Source organism: Pongo abelii, chromosome 21 (genome assembly GCF_028885655.2).
Source record: "Pongo abelii isolate AG06213 chromosome 21, NHGRI_mPonAbe1-v2.0_pri, whole genome shotgun sequence".
Classification (NCBI taxonomy): Eukaryota; Metazoa; Chordata; class Mammalia; order Primates; family Hominidae; genus Pongo; species Pongo abelii.
The window spans coordinates 53,455,304-53,474,278 of NC_072006.2; the positions used below are offsets into that span (position 1 = coordinate 53,455,304).

Sequence of the window (18,975 nt, forward strand, 5' to 3'; positions counted from 1 at the left end):
AATCGTCAATGGCCGGGTGAGGTGGTTCATGCTTGTAATCCCAGCACTTTGGAAGGCTAAGGCAGGAGGATAGCTTGAGCCCAGGAGTTTGAGACCAGCCTGAGCAACATGGCAGTTTGAGACCAGCCTGAGAAACCTTGTCTCTAAAACAAAAACAAAAACAAAAACAAAAAAACAAAACTTAGGTGGATGTGGTGGTGGTACATGCCTGTAGTTCCAACTACTTGGAAGGCTGAGGCAGGAGCATTGCTTGAGCCCAGGAGGTCGAGGCTGCAGTAAGCCATGATCGCGCGCCACTGCACTCCAGCCTGGGTAACAGAGCGAGACCCTGTCCCCCCCAAAAAAACACCCATCAACATCCTAGCTGCAATGGTAAACCTTAAAAGCACTGAGCCTTGGCTTTATGAATTTAAGCAAGGCCACACACATACCAAGGGTCACTGAATTTAAGAGGTTAAAAAGATACATGTCCTGTCAAGTTTGAGTCCAATTGTACCTCGTAAGTTCACCAAAAACAATCCGCACATAACAGACCTTTGGATATGAGTCAGCCTGACTGTGGTTCAGCAAGATGTCACTGCTGCTCGGAACAGTGACTTCCAAAAGTCCTTCTCAAGTAGTGGGAAGCCACATTTTGGAAAAGTCAAAATAGACAGATATATGTGGGACGTGGCAAATTCAGGTTAAGTCTGTCCACAAGAGTATGCAGGCTTATTTGAACATAAATTCCCTGGAAACCACTTTTTTTTTTTTTTTTTTTTTGAGACGGAGTGTCACTCTGTTGCCCAGGCTGGAGTGCAGTGGCGCGATTTTGGCTCACTGCTACCTCCGCCTCCTGGGTTCAAGCGATTCTCCTGCCTCAGCCTCCTGAGTAGCTGGGATTGCAGGCATGCGCCACCACACCCAGCTAATTTTTGTATTTTTAGTAGATACGGGTTTCACCATGTTGGTCAGGCTGGTCTCGAACTCCCGACCTCATGATCCACCCACCTCGGCTCCCAAAGTGCTGGGATTAAGGTGTGAGCCACCGTGCCTGGCGGGAAACCACTTTTAAGAGAATGTAGCCAGGCATGGCAGCACACGACTATTGCCCCAGTACTCAGCAAAGTGACAGTTGAGGATCAGTTGAGCCCAATAGTTCAAGGCTACAGCAAGCTGTGATCATGCCTGTAAACAACCACTGAACTCCAGCATGGGCAACAAAGAGTCTCTATCACTATAATTAAAAATAAAGAAATAAATAAGGATGCGATGAAACACATTACAAAACTGCCATGTATCTCATACTCAACTGCTGTTGGCAAAAAAATACAAGGCGCAAACTAATAAAGTCTCCTCAACAAAGGCAGAGATTCCATCTTTGGAACAAGGTTCACTTAAGAGTCTTCCAATCAGGGATGAAATTAAAGAGGAGCAAGGATCTTACTTCTGTGTGCTGATAACATGGATTTTATACTGTGCTGTAGTGATAAGAAGAGGAACTAGATAAGCTCAAAGCTTATCTAGCAAAGTCCCCCAAAACATGTCAAAAGAGCTGTTTTTGTTCACATTATTGCTTATTTTGTCAATTTATAAAGTCCTGCTTCTGAGATTAGAACTATCTGAACAGGAAACCATGGCTGAAACTGCTAAATAGGCAAGGTATAGGACCATCCAAGATTTTATCTGGTGTGCATTTCCTTATGTTTATCAGGTATATTCCACCTACACTCAACTTTTTTTTTTTTTTTTTGAGATGGAGTTTTGCTCTTGTGTTGCCCAGGCTGGAGTGCAATGGCGTGACCTTGGATCACTGCAACCTCTGCCTCCTGGGTTCAAGCGATTCTCCTGCCTCAGCCTCCCAAGTAGGTGGGATTACAGGCACCCACCACCACACCCAGCTATTTTTTTTTTTTTTTTTTTTGTATTTTTAGCAGAGATGGGGTTTCACCATCTTGGCCAGGCTATTCTCGAACTCCTGACTTCAGGTGATCCGCCCATCTTGGCCTCCTGAAGTGCTGGGATTACAGACACGAGCCACCGCGTCTGGCCACTGAATATTAAAAGCTGTAATTGGCTGGGCACAGTGGCTAGCGCCTGTGATCCCAAAACTTTTTAAGGACAAAGTGGGCGGATTGCTTATGCCCAGTTCGAGACCAGCCTGGGCAACATGGCAAAACCCCATCTTTATAAAAAAATACAAATATTAGCAGGTGTGGTGTCGCACATCTGTGGTCCCAGCTACTCGGGAGGCTGAGGCGGGAGGATCACCTGAGCCTAGGGTGTTGAGGCTGAGGTGAGCTATGATTACGCCACTGCATTCTAGCCTCAGTGACAGTGTAAGACCGTGTCACACCCACCAAAAAAAGCTATAATTAAAATAAAACAAACTCCAGGTTAAAAATATATATATATATAACCAAGGGTATAATCCTGGACAAATAAATTTATTCCAGATGCTTTTTGTAATTCCTTCTATCCTTCCATAATCTTTTCTTTCCAATCTGGTTTCAATGTATCTCACCTTAGTCAAAACTATTTTCATAGCACTTGTGGTGGTTTGTTAACCTACACATACTTTTTTTTTTTTTGAGACAGTGTCTCACTCTGTTGCCCAGGCTGAAGGACAGTGGTACAAACATAGCTCACTGCAGCTTCAAACTCCTGACCTCAAGCAATATTCCCATCTCACCCTCCTGAGTAGCTGGGACTACTGGCATAGGCACCACTCCCAGCTATTTTTTTTTTTTAATGTTTTGTAGAGATGGGGTCTCGCTATGTTGTCCAGGCTGGTCTTGAACTGGGCTCAAGCAATCCTCCCACCTCAACCTCCCAAAATGTTGCGATTTATAGGTGTGAGCCACCATACCCAGCCCACACTTGTATTTTTGTTTAAATCCTAAGGAGAAAAAGAGTCTACTTTTTTATGAGTGAATCCTTAAAACTGGCAATTTGCAAGCAAGGTGCCTTAAAGGCTGGGGTTCTACAGAGGTTTGGCTTGAAATTTACAGGTTGGTGCAAAAGTAATTACCAATCTAATAGTTAAATAGATATTAAACTTAAAAAAAAATACTGTAAGATTGGTCAACAAATGGTGCTAGCAAAACTAGATATCCACATGCAAAATAATAAGGCAGGACCCTTACCCCACACCACTAAAAACTCAAAATGGATCAAATACTTAAACATAAGAGCTAAAACAGTAAAGCTCCTAGATGAAGACATAGGGAAAAGTGTCATAACACTATTTGGTGATGATTTCTTACATATGACATGAAAACCGCAGACAACAAAAGAAACAGATTAATATTAGACTTCATCAAAATTTAAAACATTCACGCATCAAAGGACACTATCAAGAGACTGAAGAAAACCCACAGAATGGGATTTGCAAATCATTTATCTCATAAGGGATTAATATCCAGCATATATAAAGAACTACAACTCAACAATAAAACAACCCAACTAGAAAATGGGCAAAGAACTTACACAGGCATTTCTCTAAAGAAATACAAATAGCCAGCTGGGCACAGTGTCTCATGCCCGTAATCCCAGCACTTTGGGAGGCCGAAGCAGGTGGATCACCTGAGGACAGAGGTTCGAGACCAGCCTGGCCAACATGGTGAAACACCATCTCTACTAAAAATAAAAAACTAGCCGGGTGTGGTAGCAGACGCCTGTAATCCCAGCTATTTGGAAGGCTAAGGCAGGAGAATCACTTGAACCCAGAAGGCAGAGATTGCAGTGAGCTGAGATTATGCCATTGCACTCCAGCTTGGGCAACAAGAGCGAAACTCTATTTCCAAAAACAAAACAAAAAAAAACACAGTAAGATACCACTCACACCCATAAGGATGGCTGCTATCAAAAGAAATGGAAATAACAAGTTTTTGGATATGGAGAAATGAGAAGCTTCCAGTCACTTATGAAAATGTAAAATGGTTGTACCAGATTTGGATTTTATTAAAAATAAAATAGAAAATGGGCAGGGCGTGGAGTGGCTCACACCTGTAATCCCAGCACTTTGGGAGGCCAAGGTGGGCGGATCAACTGAGGTCAGGAGTTCGAGACCAGCCTGGCCAACATGGTGAAACCCCATCTCTACTAAAAGTACAAAAATTAGCTGAGCGTGGTGACGTGCACCTGTAGCCCCAGCTACGGTAGGTTGAGGCAGGAGAATCGCTTGAACCCAGGAGGCGGAGGTTGCAGTGAGCCGAGATCACACCACTGCATTCCAGTCCAGTGAGACTCCGTCTCAAAAAAAAAAAAAGTAAGTTAATTAATTTAATAGAAAATGTAAAATGGTACAGTTGCTATGGAAAACAGCTTGGTAGTTCCTCAAAAAATTAAACATATAATTATTATATGATCCAGGAATTCCACTTCTAGATACACACCCAAAAGACCTGAAAGTAGCAACTTGAACACATTTTTATACACCAGGGTTCATAGCAGCATTCACAATAGCCAGAAGGTAAAAACAACCCAAATGTCCATCAACAGATGACTGGAAAAACAAATATTTACTATTCATACCATAAAACATTCACCCTTAAAAAAGAAATGAAATTCTGAAACATGCTATAACAGAGATGAACCTTGAAAACATTACAGTAACATAAGCCAGACATAAAAAAAGAATCCATTTTTATGAAGTGCCTAGACTAGGCAAATGCATAGAAACAGAAAGTAAAGTAGAGGTTACCAGGGGCTGCGAGCAAGGGAGTGAGGAATAACTCTTGAATGAGTCCAGAATTTCTATTTGGAATGATGGAAAGGTTCTGAAAATGAGTAGTAGTGATAGTTGTGCAAAACCAAGAATGTATTTTAATGCCACTGGTGCACTTAAAAATGTTTAATAATTTTAGATGTATATTTTGCCTGAATTTTTTAAAAAGCAGCAACAAAAATGTTTCACACCAAATATTAAGATACTAGAAATCATCAACACAGTAACTTGTGCTAACCCCAGATTAACTCATTTTTGTGCACAACAGAATAAAGCTTGACAGCTGTTTCCCTGAAGAGCATCCAGAGTTTTTTTTTTTAATAGATGATCTGTTTAAAAAAAAAAAAAAGGTCCACATGCTAAGAACTGTGCCAATGAGAATGCTCTCTTTATGTGCAGCCAGAACACAATTTGGAAATAAACTAGGTGCTCAGACTGTCATAAGACTTTGAATGCCACGTACATGCCCCAATTTTCAATGTTTTATTCATTCTATCAGCCCAATTAGGTTTAACTTTTATTTTTATTTACAACCTATTTCAAACATACAGAAAAGTACAGATAATAACATAACAGGCAATTTCCTGGATTTATCCAACGTCAACAATTAAGTACTACTGACATCGGACTGTTTTTTTCTGTTTTAAGAAAAACAATGAGCCATACACAGTGGCTCACGCCTGTAGTCCAAACACTTCTGGAGGCTGAGATGGATGGTTTGTTTGAAGCCAGGAGTTCAAGATCAGCCTAGGCAACAAAGTGAGACCTTAATCTCTACAAAAAAATTTTAAAATTACCCAGGTGCAGTGGAGTGTGCCTATAGTCCCAGCTACTGGGGTGGCTGAGACAAAAAGATTACTTGATTGATTGCCCAGGAGTTTAAGGCTGCAGTGAGCTATGATTGTGCCACTGCACTCCAGCCTGGGTGGCAGAGCAAGACTCCACCTCTTAAAAAACAAGGCAACGGGCCGGGTGAGGTGGCTCATGCCTGTAATCCCAGCACTCTGGAAGGCCAAGGCAGGCGGATCACTTGAAGTCAGGAGTTCGAGACCAGCCTGGCCAACATGATGAAACCCCGTCTCTACTAAAAATACAGAACGTAGCCAGGTGAGACTCTGTCTCAAAAAAAGAGGCAATGAAGTCCATCTCACTATCATTCCCAGGGCAGTTAATCACTATCCTAAAGTGGGACTGTATCTTTCCCAGCCGTGTTTTTAAATGAATATAATTTTGTGTTTTGAAAACATATATCTCATTCTCAGAAATTGCCTTTATCATTATTATAAATCCAAACTTATAAGTTTATACTAATAACTGTAATCCCAGCACTTTGGGAGGCCAAGGCGGGAGGGTCACTTGAGCCCTGGAATTTGAGACCAGCCTGGGCAACATAATAAGACCTCATCTCAACAACAACAACAACAAATATTTATTTTTTATTTTGTTTTTGAGATGAAGTCTCGCTCTGTTGCCCAGACTGGAGTGCAGTGGTGCAATCTCAGCTCACTGCAACCTCCACCTCCTGGGTTCCAGTGATTCTCCTGCCTCAGCCTCCCAAGCAGCTGGGACTACAGGCACAAGCCACCATGCCTGGCTAATTTTTTGTATTTTTAGTAGAGATAGGGTTTCATCATGTTGGCCAGGCTGGTCTCAAACTCCTGACCTCAGGTGACGCACCCACCTCGGCCTCCCAAAGTGCTGGAATTACAGGCATGAGCCACCGTGCCCAGCCAAAAAAAAAATTTTTTTAATAACAATTTATACTAATGAAATGCTCCTTTTCTATTTTATATACATGTATCAAGGTTCCACATAAGACTGATAGAAAACAATGGGTCTACTGCTCCTTTCTACACCCTAAGCCAGTGGTTCTCAACCAGAGCAGCACTACAATCACTTGGGAGCGTCACAAGTTCAGATTCTGGAGTCCACTCCAGACAACTGAACTCAAATTTTTGAGGGCATGGCCTGGGTAGCAGTTTTATTTATAGTATTTGTTTATTTTTTTAAATAAGTCCCCAGGTGACTGGAGTTGCGATTCACTGCTCTAAGCCATTGCTTCCAGAGGAGTATCATTAGGAACAAAGCAGCCAGTAAAATAAAAATGCAAAAAAACATATTTGAAAATGAAATTATATTGCTTTTACACAATTTTTTTTTTTTTGAGACAGGGCCTCAGCTCTGCCCTCCCAGCTGCAGTGCAATGGCATAATCAGAGCTCACTGCAGCCTTGATCTCCCAGGCTCAAGCAATTCTCCTGCCTCAGCCTCCTCATTAGCTGAGACTACAGGTACATACCACCATTTTTTTTTTCCAAATATTTTTGGTAGAGATGAGGTCTCTCCATCTTGTCCAGGATGGTCTCAAACTCCTGGGCTCAAGTGATCCTCCCACCTCAGCCTCCCAAAGTGCTAGAATTATAGGAGTGAGCCACCACGCCTGGCTCATTAAAAATTTCCCATTATCCAGACTGACAAAATGTTCCAAGTAGGGAGGCAGCAAATGGTTCAAAACTAATCCAGAAAAACCATTCCCAGTAAAATGAGGAAAGTTTAGTGGGCACTTAGTCTTATCTTCACAACGTAGGAATTACTGTTAACACTGATTCCATAGTGTATAGTTCAGCAATAAAATCTAGGCAACATTAAGAAAGAGGCCAGGTGTGACAGCTCATCCCTATAATCTCTGCACTTTGAGAGGCCACGGTGGGTGAATCACTTGAGCCCAGGAGTTCAAAACCAGCCTGGGCAACATGGCAAAACCCGCATCTCTACAAAAAACACAAAAACTAGCCAGGTGTGGTGGCACAAGCCTGTAGTCCCAGCTACGAGGGAGGCTGAGATGGGAAGATCACTTGAGGCCAAGAGGTCAAGGCTGCAGTGAGCCACAATCGTGCTACTGCACTCCAGCTAGGGCGACAGAGGAAGACCCTATTTCAAAACAAAACAAAACAACAGAAAAGAAAGAAATGCTCTGAACCACACTTAACCCTCACAGTATGCTAGGAAAATTAGCCATCACCATTTATTATCTGGCTCCAACAGACTCTTTTATTTTTCTATATCTAAAGTCATTTTACAAATAATTTACCAAATAAAAGGATGACAAAAACCATTTTATTAGACATTTTAATAAGAACTTAAACACAGCAAACCCAGCTTCTTATCCCAATGTTTCTAATTTGGAAGGCATATATACCTGAAAAAAAGCAAGGTCCTCTATACGCAACTAACTGCTCATCACCTGATGCACCTGCAGCTGGGGCACAGCCCACCTGTAGCGATGTCAGATTCCAAGTCCATCTCCAACAGGTTCTAACTTATCAGGACTTCAGATTCCTCATGTACTGGCACTGTCAAACACACTACTTTTGAAACAGACTCATAATTCTGTTGAAGAGAAAGCAGCCACTCCTTTGCTCCATTAAGTGCAAAATGCTTTCATTTTTGGATTATAAACACCAACAGAAGGATCAATCCAGTGATTTTTGTCATTTTTATATCTATTTTCTTCCAAACACCTTTGGACACACACCTCCTTGTGCATTTGTCCAGTTATTTTGTTGACAATAAGTGGTAAGAAATAAATGTTGGCAGCCAAACATAAAAGATAAAAGAATGTTGTCACACGTACTTTTTTTTTTAAAACGCAAACAGATGGGGCAGGTTCTTGTCGAAAAATGTTGCATGATGAAGTCCTTTCTGTTGAATGACTAGATGAGAATATACCACATTTCCTTTCCATACATCAGATAAATAATCACTAGCTGATTCTTGAGTTTGGGTAAATTCGTCTATGCTAGCATCTGAAGACTCACAGTCTGTGATTTTGCTTAGACAATCTCACCATCATCATTACAGTCTGGAGTGCTGCCATCTATCTGTCTTTTTGTGTTCATCTTCTGATTTGTTAATCATCAGAAATGTCTTCCTCTGTCAATTCTCTTCTCCTTGACATTACAGATGAAAAATAGAAAAATTCTGGATTCTCACCTGGGTTCAATGAAAGCAAAAAGGAGACTCAAAAGATGGTGTCTCTAGTCTTCTTTTTTTAACCTCTTGGGAGACAATGCAATAGCCTAGGCAAGGCCATAGGAACAATAAAAGAAGGTGTCATCATGACAATTATTTCACTATTGTATATCCACCCCAGAGGCTTTATCATTCTTCCATTTTCTTATGATTTTCATCTCATCTGGCATATTTGGGAGTAGATGATGAATAGTATTGAAATAATTATGTGGAATAACAAATAGCAAAACGTTCAAAACACAGGAAAATTAAGATCCCTAAGATCCCATCATGTAAAGACTTTTAAAAAGATCCAAAAGGCCCCTATGATAATTGTAAGACAGAATGAGTTTTGCACTATTTTAAAAAATAAGTATACTTTCTCTCAGTTCTTTGTAATACCTCTAAAAAAGAATACAACTCATGCAATATCATTCCTTAAAGAGCTTGAAAAAGCAGCTTAAAAAATGAAAACTTGGCTGAGTGCGGTGGCTCACACCTGTAATCCCAGCACTTTGGGAGGCTGAGGCGGGTGGATCACGAGGTCAGGAGTTCAAGACCAGCCTGGCCAACATGGTGAAACCCCGTCTCCACTAAAAACACAAAAATTAGCCGGGGGTAGTGGCGCACACCTGTAGTCCCAGCTACTTGGGAGGCTGAGGCAGAAGAATAGCTTCAAGCTGGGAGGTGGAGGTTGCAGTGAGCCGAGATTACACCACTGCACTCCAGCCTGGGCAACAGAGCGAGACTCCATCTCAAAAAAAAGAAAGAGGCCAAGCATGGTGGCTCAGGTCTGTAATCCTAGCACTTTGGGAGGCCAAGGCAGGTGGATCACAAGGTCAGGAGATCGAGACCATCCTGGCCAACATGGTGAAACCCCATCTCTACGAAAAATACAAAATTAGCTGGGTGTGGTGGCACATGCCTGTAATCCCAGCTACTCGGGAGGCTATGGCAGGAGAATAGCTTGAATCAGGGAGTCGGAGGTTGCAGTGAGTCGAGATCGCACCACTGCACTCCAGCCTGGCAACAGAGCGAGACTCCGTCTTAAAAAAAAAAAAAAAAAAAAAAAGATAAGAAAACCTGAGCCAGGCACAAGCATGCCTGCAGTACCAGATAATCAAGAGGCAAAAGGATCACTTGAAGCCAGGACTTCAAGGCCACAGGGTACTATGATCATGTCTGTGTACAGCCACTGCACTCCAGCCTGGGCAACAATAGTGAAACCCATCTCTGTTAGAAAAAAAAAAGAATAAAAAGAAAACTAGGTCCAATGAACACTGAGGAAATAAGAAGGGTTAAAGTCTCCAATTTCAGGCCAGGCGCTATGGCTCATGCCAGTAATCCCAGCATTTTGGGAGGCCGAGGCAGGTGGGTGGTCACTTGAGCTCAGGAGTTCGACACCAGCCTGGGAAACATGGTGAAACCTCTTCTCTACCAAAGATACAAAAATTAGACAGATGTGGTGGCATGCACCTGTGGTCCTAGCTACTTGGGAGGCTGAGGTGGAAGGACTGCTTGAGTCCAGGAGACGGAGGCTGCAGTGAGCCAAAATCACACCACTGCACTCCAGCCTGAGTGACAGAGTGAGACCCCATCTCAAGAAAATAAATAAATAAACAAATGGGTCTCTAATTTTAACTTTACTCCTAATTAAGTATGCACCTATCCCAAGTGAAGATAAAGACTCAAAACCAGAAAGAGCTGCATTTATTCATTTTTACAAAAGTATAAAAAAGTATTTTAAAAACTTCAGGCTGTTTACGGTGGCTCATGCCTGTAATCCCAGTATTTTGGGAGGCCAAGCTGGGCAGAGCATTTAAGCCTAGGAGTTTAAGACCAGCCAGGGCAATATGGCGAAACCCCATCTCTACAAAAAATACAAAAATTAACAGGGTGTGGTGGCATGAATCTATAGTCCCAGCTACTTAGGAGGCTGAGATGGGAGGATCACCTAAGCCCAGAGAGGTCAAGGCTGCAGTGAGCTTGCATGGAGGGCCTCCGCACTCCAGCCTGGGCAACAGAATGAGACCCTATCTCCAAAAAGAAAAAAAAAGGAAAGAAAGAAAGAAACAAGAAACAAAAATACATACACACTGAAACACCAACAGGATCACACTGTATGCACAGTAACAGCTCTGCATCTTCATCCCTTTTCATGCCTGTGTATACGAGATACCTCACTCTGGTACTCAGGGGATAAACGTAGCCATGTTTTTAACCACTTCCCTAGTAACGGACATTTAAGCTAGCCCCCGTTTTTCTCTATTACAGATACTGCAGCTATGACCATACTGCTCCTAATAGCTCAGACACTGAGTAAAACTCATACTTCATTAGCACAAACCTTAGATTAAATAAACAAATAACCCATGCACTTTCTTAACTTGGGGCCTTTGCAACTGCTGCTCCCTCTCTGGGCATACACTGTCCCTGCCCTTTGCTGATCTTTAGTATCAGCCGAAATGTCTCTTCCTCTGAAAAGACTGCTCTGAACTCACCACCATTATTCCAACCTAAATGAGATACTTTACGTTCTTCTAATCCTTGCCATTTTTCCATCCTTGCACTAACTGCACTTTTTGCTGATATTAATGTTAATGTCTGGCAGCTCCATTTGACTAAGTTCACAGGAAAAGGGATGGCGCTGACTGTTTCAACTCAGGGTCTAGCACAGCGCCTGGCATGGAGGGCCCAGACTATACCTGCCCTGTAGACAGCAAGCACTGGCTTTACTGCATATCTTCTAGAGAAGATGCACTGATCCACCACACAATCACATGCTACACAAATCTGCCACAGCTAAACCGACAATTTGTTTAAAATGATCATTTCCAATGCTGGCAGGCTGTAGACAGACGGGCTGCTTATGGCCTGTCAGCAGGTTGTAAAATGGCACCCTCTTTCTGTGGAGAACCTGGCCATATGTACCACCGTGCACACCTGCTGGTTCAGCAATTCCACTTCTAGGACCGTGGACAAAGACTTTACTGCAATGACGTTCTTCCCGACCCATTTTATAAGAGGGAAAACTGCAAACAACCTAAATAATCAAGTCCCTGTTGGAAAATAAAGCAGTGCATTCACATACTGGAACATTTTGTAGCCATTAAAAAGTGCTTAGGTGTGTGCTGAATTTGGGTCCTCCAAGGAATTTTAAGTAAATGATGTAACATATTCAAGATACACACATCAGTGGAAAAAGGTGGTTACTGTACACTGTCATGCCATTTTTATGAAATAGATAGGCATCTGTATTTACTTGTATATGTGCTTGTCAGTGAATATACACCAAATGGTTAGTGATTATCCGCAAGTGGTAAATGTATAAATCATTCATTGTTCCTTGTTTTTGAATTTAAAATTTTTTATAGTCCATATGCACTATTTTTAAGAAAAAAAAAGTTATCTTTTAAAACTGCCTCTCTTTATTCCCCTACTGCCCGCTATCAGAGGGCCTGGTAAAATCAAGGGCAGCACATTTACAAAAGAGGCCAAGTGTTTCACTTATTGCAGGCTGAGCATTCCTAATTCAAAAATCCAAAATCTAAAATGCTCCAAAAATCCAACTTTTTGAACACCAACACAACGCCACAAGTGGAAATTCCGTACATGACCTCATGCAACGTGTCGCAGTCAAAACAGTTTATTCAATACCCTCAAGAAAAAAACAAAATTACATTCAGGCTTTGTGTATAAGGTGTATATGAAACACAAATAAATTTCATGTTTAGACTTGGGTCCCATTCCCAAGGTATCTCATTACGTATAATGGAAATATTCCAAAATCAAAAAAAGCTCTGAAATCCAAAACACTTCTAGTCGCAAGCATTTAGGGTAAGGGATATTCATCTAGTACTTCAAATAAGTCTTTTCTGAATTAATGACTCTTCACTTCACTGGCTAAGGCCACTCTTTAAGCCATTTCTGAAAGGCACAGTCTCTACCTTCAAACTCTACAGAGCTAGAAAAGGCGCACAGAGGAGAAACGCCAAAGGGCACAAGTAGATTTAAACACCACTCCCAGCAAAGCTCCTCAGAGATTTCACAAGACCCAGTGAAAACTCAGCCCAGGAGAACATGTCTACGACAGCCGCTGCCCTCAGGACTGTGCCAACCAACGCTGCTCTAGTGAGTGAAGGCGGGAGACTCAGAAACACCAACAGGCACTTATCCTTTGTAGCAATACTGTGATCACTCTCATGGAGGACTCAAGGGGAGGAACTGCTGGGGAAGTGCTGACAGCACTTAGATCTGTGGTTCCCCAACCTTGACCATACCTCAGAATCACTCCAAGAGCTCATTAACAACAATATGGCCAGGTATGGTGGCTCATGCCCGTAATCCAGCACTTTGGAAGGCCAAGGTGGTCAGATCACCTGAGCTCAGGAGCTTGGGACCAGCCTGGGCAGTACAGTGTGAAACCCCATCTCTACTAAAAATACAAAAATTAGCTGGGCGTGGTGGTGAGCACCCGTAGTCCCAGCTACTCAGGAAGCTGAAGCACGAGAATTGCTTGAACCCGGGAGGTGGAGGTTGCAGTGAGCCAAGATCATGCCACTAAACTCCAGCCTGGGTGACAGGGAGAGACTGTCTCAAAAAAAACACACACACACACACACACACACACACCAAGAACAACAAAAGGCAGGTAGAGACTGTCTCAAAACACACACACACACACACACACACAAAACAGCAAGAACAACAAAAGCAAAAGCCAGATTCCTGGGTCTTACCCTAGACCTATTGCATTAGAATCCCGGGGTCGGGCCTAGAATTTCTTTTTTTAACTTCTCAAGTGATTGTGATGCAGAAAAGCCATATAGCAGTGTCCAGCAATTGTTTATCAACTATTGGCTGGAAGAACTAGAAATACCTACTCCATCTGACTCCAATTAGATTAGCAACAGTCAAGTAAAAAGCTGAAAAGCCTCCAAAATAACTCAAATTACACTACCTTTTTGGTGTTTTAACAAATCTCATCACTGAAAAGCTCATTCTTTTAACTTCACTAAATCCTCCTCTTTTAGCTACAGCCTGATTTTCTTTGATTTGGTCCTTAGTGAGCCCTGGAAACAGATCATCTGTTAGAATAGGTGATTATAGCGGAAAATGGAAACACAGCGTAACAAAAGAAAAACAAATCGCTCCTGTGCGGCCAGCCATGAAGCCAGAGTTGGGTCACCCTGGGTGGCAGCTGGATACAATAGACTCAGCAGGCACCCTGCCCAAGGTCCACTCGGGTCTACACCTCTCATCACATACTTAGCCCACTGTTCTGTGCAGGATCCTCTTGTTCTTTGTGAACATGTTTCCTGGTGAGGAAAAGTCAAATGCTACCCAGAGATATTTTCAGGTGGCATTTCCTGCTGTGATTAAACAGAATTATGAAATCTCAATGTTTTCAATTCACTGGGCTTCTTCTGGACTTTGTGACTCTATCTGTGATAAGATTCTGCCTGGCCAAAGATATTCACTAATGCTTTGACCCCTCAATGGCATGGAGTTACTGATTCCCTAAGAATTATGTTGCTATTTAGTCACAAAAATGTTAAAATCCTTTTCCTATCATGGTGGTTTTAAAACATGGCCCCTAATTCTTTGACAATCCTTTCACCATCCGGAAACGGGATTCTCCATATTGTGAACGTACTAAAATCCGCTGAATTGTACACTTACACCAGTCAATTTAGGTTATATAATTTTTACCTCCATTTTTTTTTTTTTTTTTTTTTTTTGAGACGGAGTCTCGCTCTGTCCCTGAGGCTGGAGTGCAGTGGCACAATCTTGGCTCACTGCAAGCTCCGCCTCCCGGGTTCATGCCATTCTCCTGCCTCAGCCTCTTGAATAGCTGGGACTACAGGCGCCCACCACCACGCCCGGCGAATTTTTTGTATTTTTAGTAGAGACGGGGTTTCACCGTCTTAGCCAGGATGGTCTCGATTTCCTGACCTCATGATCCACCCGCCTTGGCCTCCCAAAGTGCTGGGATTACAGGCGTGAGCCACTGCGCCCAGTCACCTCAATTTTTTTTTCTAAGTGACATTCTATATCTCCTTCCTTTGAATCTGGGCTCCATGCCTGCTTGACCTGTAGAATATGGCAGACACGATGCTGTGATTTCTGAGCCTAAGCCTTAAGAAACTGGCAGCTGCTTCCATTTTCCATCTTCTAGGATGCTTACTCTTGGCAACCAGCCACCATAATGTAAGGAATTATAAGCAACCCTTCCATAGGTCACCCAGGGATAAACTGAGGTCCTGGGGCCAGAACCCCAGCTGAGCTCCTAGCTGACAGCAAGCACCAATTTACCAGCCACATGAGTGAGCCACCTTAAAAGCAGATCCTCCAGCCCCCTGCAGATCCACCTCAACCAAAGCTGTGTGGAACGAAGACAAGCTACACCCTTGCCAAGCCCGGCCTCAATCACAGACTCATGAGCAAAACCAATGCCTGGAGATGTTTAAACCATCACTAAATTCTATGATGGTTTGTTATGAGGCAAAAGGTAACCGGTGCTTCTATATAATCAAGAGTGGCTGGTCAAAAACAGCTTCAGAAAATTCTCTAACCTGGTACCCATATATCACAGTAGATTCTGGCAAGCATAATCTTGAGCACTGAAAACTTCATCCATACATGTTCTTCACAACTCAATTGAATCACCAACTTTCTAACGTGTTCACACCATATCATGTCACTCAAAACCATGCTATAGACTGAAAAAGAAGGCAACTGACTTTCTTGTTAAGAAATTTTAAAAGGAAAAAAGGAGTAAAAAGCAAGAAAGCTACAGAGCATAAAATCTTGGAAGCATTCAAATAAAAATTATGGACAGCTGTCAACGTGCCGTCTTAGAAAAGATAACGTGTGGTGACATCTCCCCACTACCCTCCTATCCTGTCGAAGCGTCAGGGAGCCTGGGCTCCACTCCTCACCTCCAGCCTCTCCGGTGGGGGCTCATTCTGCAGGATCCTCAATGCTTTGGCAGCAGCATCGTGTTTCGCAGCCTGTCTTGTCTTTCCTTTCCCATTAAATTGCTGTCCTCCCACAGAAAGTTCCACTTGATAAAGTAAAGGTGGAACTGGAAATGGGTAAAAGTACCTAGAAATAAAAGGAGGTTAGGCAAATTACAGTCTCAAGTTGATAAGTCACCTATACGCTCTCTGGAAAATGCAAGTATTTCCTTCATCACGATCCTACTCACATTAGTGTTTGATGCTAATCACTCTTCATCAATATATGCAGAGATTTCATAAAAGCTTAAACTGGATTAGAATTGCTACACAGTATAAGCAAAGAGTGTTTAGCAATCCAAACTTACATCTCACAAAATACAATGGCTTATAAATTATGAGTTTATCACGCTAACCTGCACTGACAAAATCTAAAATGAATTAGGCTTTGGCTGAGACAAAAACTTGGCTTGCTCTGCCTTCTCAAACCTTAGCTTTAAATTTGCATGTCTCCAATAGGAGGCTAGGAATTTTAATGCACAAGTCTTTTAGAAAGGACCCTCATTTCAAGAAATCCCAATAAGCTGTAGCCTACCTAGCAGAACCCAGTTTCTTATCCATTTCCCTAGCAGAACCCAGTTTCTTATCCATTTCATAGCTTATATTTTTAAAATGACTTTATCCCCCAACAGAGAGCAGGGAAATGAAGAATTCCATTTTGCTCATCATCTATCCACTAATGTCTTTTTTTTTGAGATGGAGTTTCTCTCGTTGCCCAGGCTGGAGTGCAGTGGTGCGATCTCGGCTCACTGCAACCTCCGCCTCCTGGGTTCAAGCGATTCTCCTGCCTCAGCCTCCTGAGTAGCTAGGATTACAGGTGCCTGCCACCATGCCTGTATTTTTAGTAAAGACAGGGTTTCACCATGTTGGCCAGGCTGGTCTCAAACTCCTGACCTCGTGATCCACCTGCCTCGGCCTCCCAAAGAGCTGGGATTACAGGCGTGACCCACCGCACCTGGCCTCCACTAATGTCTTATTACTGCCAGCAGAAGATTTTTAATCCATGGCATTTTCAGGTTTCAATTAATATTTTACTGCACCAAAGCTATTTACAAAGCGCACAAGTTCAAAAGTCAAAAAGTACCCAATAATCAGGTAATCTACAAATGCTGGGAATCATTGTCTTGCAGGAATCATGATGCTATGGGAATCATGTTTAAATATGATTCAGTTACACAAAGCAGTTACAAGGGTTATCTTTAGCCAGGCTGCTTGAGGGCACAAGCTACACTGCCAGCAAGAAATATGCTCAGGCCCTACCCAAGAGCAGTAGTTAAAGCACAAAGGGGCCAGGCGCGGTGACTCACGCCTGTAATCCCAACACTTTGGGAGGCCGAGGTGGGTGGGTCATGAGGTCAGGAGATCGAGACTGTCCTGGCTAACACGGTGAAACCCCGTCTCTACTAAAAATACAAAAAATTAGCCGGGCGTGGTGGCAGGCGCCTGTAGTCCCAGCTACTTGGGAGGCTGAGGCAGGAGAACAGCATGAACCCAGGAGGCAGAGCTTGCAGTGAGCCGAGATCGTGCCACTGCACTCCAGCCTGGGCGACAAGAGCGAGACTCTGTCTCAAAAAAAAAAAAAAAAAAGAAGCACAAAGGGCCGGGTGTGGTGGCTCACACCTTTAATCCTAGCACTGTGGGAGGGCAAGACAGGAGGACTCCTTGAGCCCAGGAGTTCAAGACCAGTCTGGGCAACATATGGAGACCCTATCTCAATGAATTAAAAAAAAAAAAAAAAAAAAAAAAGAGGGGCGGCTAGGTGTGGTGGCTCACGCCTGTAATCCCAGCACTTTGGGAGGCCAAGGTGGGCAGATCATCTGAGGTCGGGAGTTCAAGACCACCCCAGCCAACATGGCAAAACCCCATCTCCACTAAAAAATACAAAAAAAATCAGCCAGGCGTGGTGGCAGGTGCCTGTAATCCCAGCTACTCGGGAGGCTGAGACAGGGAGAATCACTTGAACCCAGGAGGCAGAGGATACAGTGAGCCGAGACTGCGCCACTGCACTCCAGCCTGGGTGACAAAGCAAGACTCTGTCTCAAAAAAAAAAAAAAAAAAAGAAAAGGCGGGGGAGGGGCACAAAGGCCCAAGAGTAATTAAGACCAACTTCAACACTTGGTAGGCCCAAACCAAATCATTACTCCCTCCACAATCTACAGGTACTAGTTTATGTAAAAGATCAGTCACATTTTCTTCTGTATTTTACAAAAAAAAAACCTCACACATACCTCGGGGGATAAGCACCTCCTCTCATGTTGTAGTTATAGGTGGACTGCATCCGAGAGTAAGGGTCAACAGGCTTATACATTGGTTTTTTTCCAAGTTTCATGCACAGTGCATTTAGTTCTACAGTAGGGGTTACGCTTTCTGTAAGAAAGAATTGACAACTGTTTTTTTTTGATATGGGAATGATACTCACTAAAATAAAATGTAATAGCATGCTTTCTGCTAATTGGATTCATGATACTTTACATAAAAGGACCTGGATGGCTCACTGCTAGGCATCAGACAAGGAAATCCAAGAATATGCTGTGATCTCTAGATATTTATACACAGTCGACAGCACAAAATCTACTCTGAGGGCTACCAGAGGAACCACAATTTAACCCAAGACATTATCAGTGAAAGCTATATGGTACAGCTGTCAGAAATGAGTCCCAAAACACATCAAATTTCACGATTAAAAAATCCCAAGTTAATGTCCAAATTGTTTTACTGTTTGAGACTACTTAAATCAATATACCTTGGTTGTACTGATTTACAGGATTATTGGCTTGCACTCAGAAGTATGTCTGTACACAGTATTGAACGATGCATTTATTACATTACTAACTGGATGCAAAGCACTGTGCTAAGCTTAAGAAACACAATTCTTGGCCAGGCGTGGTGGCTCATGCCTGTAATCCCAGCACTTTGGGAGGCCAAGGCAGGCGGATCACGAGGTCAGGGTATCGAGACCATCTTGGCTAACATGGTGAAACCCCGTCTCTATTAAAAAATACAAAAAATTAGCCAGGTGTGGTGGCGGGTGCCTGTAGTCCCAGCTACTCAGGAAGCTGAGGCAGAAGAATGGTGTGAACCCGGGAGGTGGACCTTGCAGTGAGGGTGGCTCCCACCTGTAATCCCAGCACTTTGGAAGGCCGAGGCGGGTGGATCACCTGAGGTCAGGAGTTCGAGACCAGCCTGGCTAACATGGTGAAACCCCGTTTCTACTAAAAATACAAAAAATTAGCCAGGC

The 18,975-nt window shown here is 42.9% G+C and overlaps 1 protein-coding gene across 12 annotated transcripts in view; it reads right to left on the bottom strand.

The window, feature by feature from the left end:
* The window catches only part of STAU1 (staufen double-stranded RNA binding protein 1), a 74,881-nt gene that overhangs the window by 22,576 nt on the left and 33,330 nt on the right, over window positions 1-18,975 (bottom strand). For 9 of the 12 annotated variants that reach the window (NM_001133137.1, XM_063720441.1, XM_063720440.1 and 6 more), the window contains 2 exon segments: window positions 15,660-15,825; window positions 17,966-18,104. The exons of 2 other annotated variants lie outside the window; for them this stretch is intronic. In NM_001133137.1, coding sequence (NP_001126609.1) covers window positions 15,660-15,825; window positions 17,966-18,066 — 267 coding nt within the window. In that variant the 5' untranslated portion in view covers window positions 18,067-18,104. 12 annotated transcript variants of the gene reach the window in all.